The sequence below is a fragment of the Propithecus coquereli genome, unplaced genomic scaffold (genome assembly GCF_000956105.1).
Source record: "Propithecus coquereli isolate 6110/MARCELLA unplaced genomic scaffold, Pcoq_1.0 Scaffold218, whole genome shotgun sequence".
Classification (NCBI taxonomy): Eukaryota; Metazoa; Chordata; class Mammalia; order Primates; family Indriidae; genus Propithecus; species Propithecus coquereli.
In genome coordinates, this window is record NW_012146967.1 from 1,477,203 (window position 1) to 1,479,184 (window position 1,982).

General features: G+C 32.6%; 1 protein-coding gene across 1 annotated transcript in view; it reads left to right on the top strand.

Annotated features, from left to right (window-relative positions):
- POLR3B (polymerase (RNA) III (DNA directed) polypeptide B) overlaps window positions 1–1,982 on the top strand; it is a 136,641-nt gene that overhangs the window by 6,489 nt on the left and 128,170 nt on the right. Inside the window, exons 4-5 of the mRNA XM_012644696.1 lie at window positions 26–82; window positions 168–232. Of these exons, the coding sequence (XP_012500150.1) occupies window positions 26–82; window positions 168–232 (122 nt within the window). The remainder of the gene's footprint in view (window positions 1–25; window positions 83–167; window positions 233–1,982) is intronic.

Here is a 1,982-nt window from a genome sequence, read left to right on the forward strand (position 1 = left end):
TACTTTTTACTTTTTATCTCTTCAGGTGAAAGGCCTTGTGAAACAGCATATAGACTCATTTAACTATTTCATTAATGTAGAGGTAAGCATCAGATTGTAGAAATAGATATAAGCTAAGAATTAGTTGGAAGCCAGAGTCTAGCCTAATGTTGCACTTTCCACTGCAGATAAAGAAGATAATGAAAGCCAATGAAAAGGTTACGAGTGATGCTGACCCCATGTGGTACTTAAAGTAAGGAACCAACTACTCTTAATTAGCTATTTTGATTATGTCTGACATTTTTAAAGTGAATGTAGTTGTTATCAAAACTCTTTTAAAATCATTCTCTTGTATCTGTTTAAGATAATTATAAAGTGCTCAAATTTAATTTTTAATTGGTAAACTAATTATAAGAAGTAGAGTTATGATTGAGAAGTTAATGAAACTATTAGGTTTTAAATATTTTAAACAAGTTTTTATTTTAAATAATTTTAGACTTAGAGAAAAATTGCAAAAATAGTACAAAGAGTTCCCGTATATTCTTCACCCAGCTTCCACTAATGTTAGCATTTTATGTAACTATAGCAGCGCAATTACCAAAACCAAGAACTGAGCATTGATAAAATGCTGTCAATTAATCTGTAGACCTTATTTGATGTTTTCCCACTAGTGTCTTTTTTCTGGTCCAAGAATCAATCCAGGACCCCACATTATGTTTACTTGTTTCATCTCTTTAGTCTTCTCAGTCTGTGACAGTTCCTTAGTCTTTCTTGGTCTTTCATGACTTTGACACTTTTGAATAATCTGGTCAGGTTTTGTATAAGGTCCTTTGCTTTGAGTTTATGTGATATTTGCTCATGATTACATTGGACTATGTATTTTTGTGAGAATACTGCAGAAGTGATATTTTGTGCTCACTGATTCATATTGGGGGTACAGATGCCAATATATTTTATTAGTGATGATTTTAACTTTGTTCACTTGGTTAAGGTGGTATCTTCAAGGTTTCTGCACTATAAAGTTACTATTAATATTTTTCCTTTTGTAATTAATAAGTATCTTACGGAGAGATCCTTGACTATGCAAATATCTTATTTCTCATCATCCGCATACATTGATGGTTCTCACCTATAACAGTTACTATTGTGGGGTTTACTTAATAGTGAATTTCTATTTCCATCATTACTTCTGCGTTAATATTGGAATTCTACTACAAGGAAGAACTTTCCTTTCCCCCCATTTATCTCTCTATAGCTCTCTATATATTAATTTATATCAGTTTGGACTTACGGATTTTATTTTAGCCTATGGGTTATAATCCAGTGCTATGATTATTCTGTTGCTCAGACGGTCCTAGTTTTGGCCATAGGGAACTTTTCAAATTGACTCTTGTGTCCTTTCAACATGCCACCGTTATTTTTTTGAGCACTCCTTTACTTTCTGGCACCATAAGATATTATTCATCTATTATGGGGATATTATCAGCTATTTCTCCAAGGAGCCCTAGTCCCTTTTATTGGAAAATAGTATTTATAAACCAAGATATGGACACTAAGGTCTCAGTGGACAGACCTCGGAAATATATGTGTGTATACTAACACATACATACACATCTATATTTCTATATCCTATCCATTTATACTTAAGAACCATGCAGACTGATACCTCCGATTCCAGTCCAGCACTGTAGGACCATTCTAATCTTTTCCCTTCCTTTATTTGTAACTTGTATCTCTGACAGTGAGAAATCTGGCTCTCATGATCTCCAATATATTTTCTTATTTTTTCAATACTAGACTATACATAACATTTCAGAATTGTTATCTCATACTTCTGTGAGAATAAAATTTGAGTACAATATTTGTGCCATGTCCTTTTTGTCTTTAGCCCTACAGTATCCAGTCAAAATACTGTTTTCCACAGTTATTTATGTTAGTTCTTATCTTTATTTTTTGGGTATGTGAAACATTATTATGATTGTAAGAGTTAGACCTATAGGGCC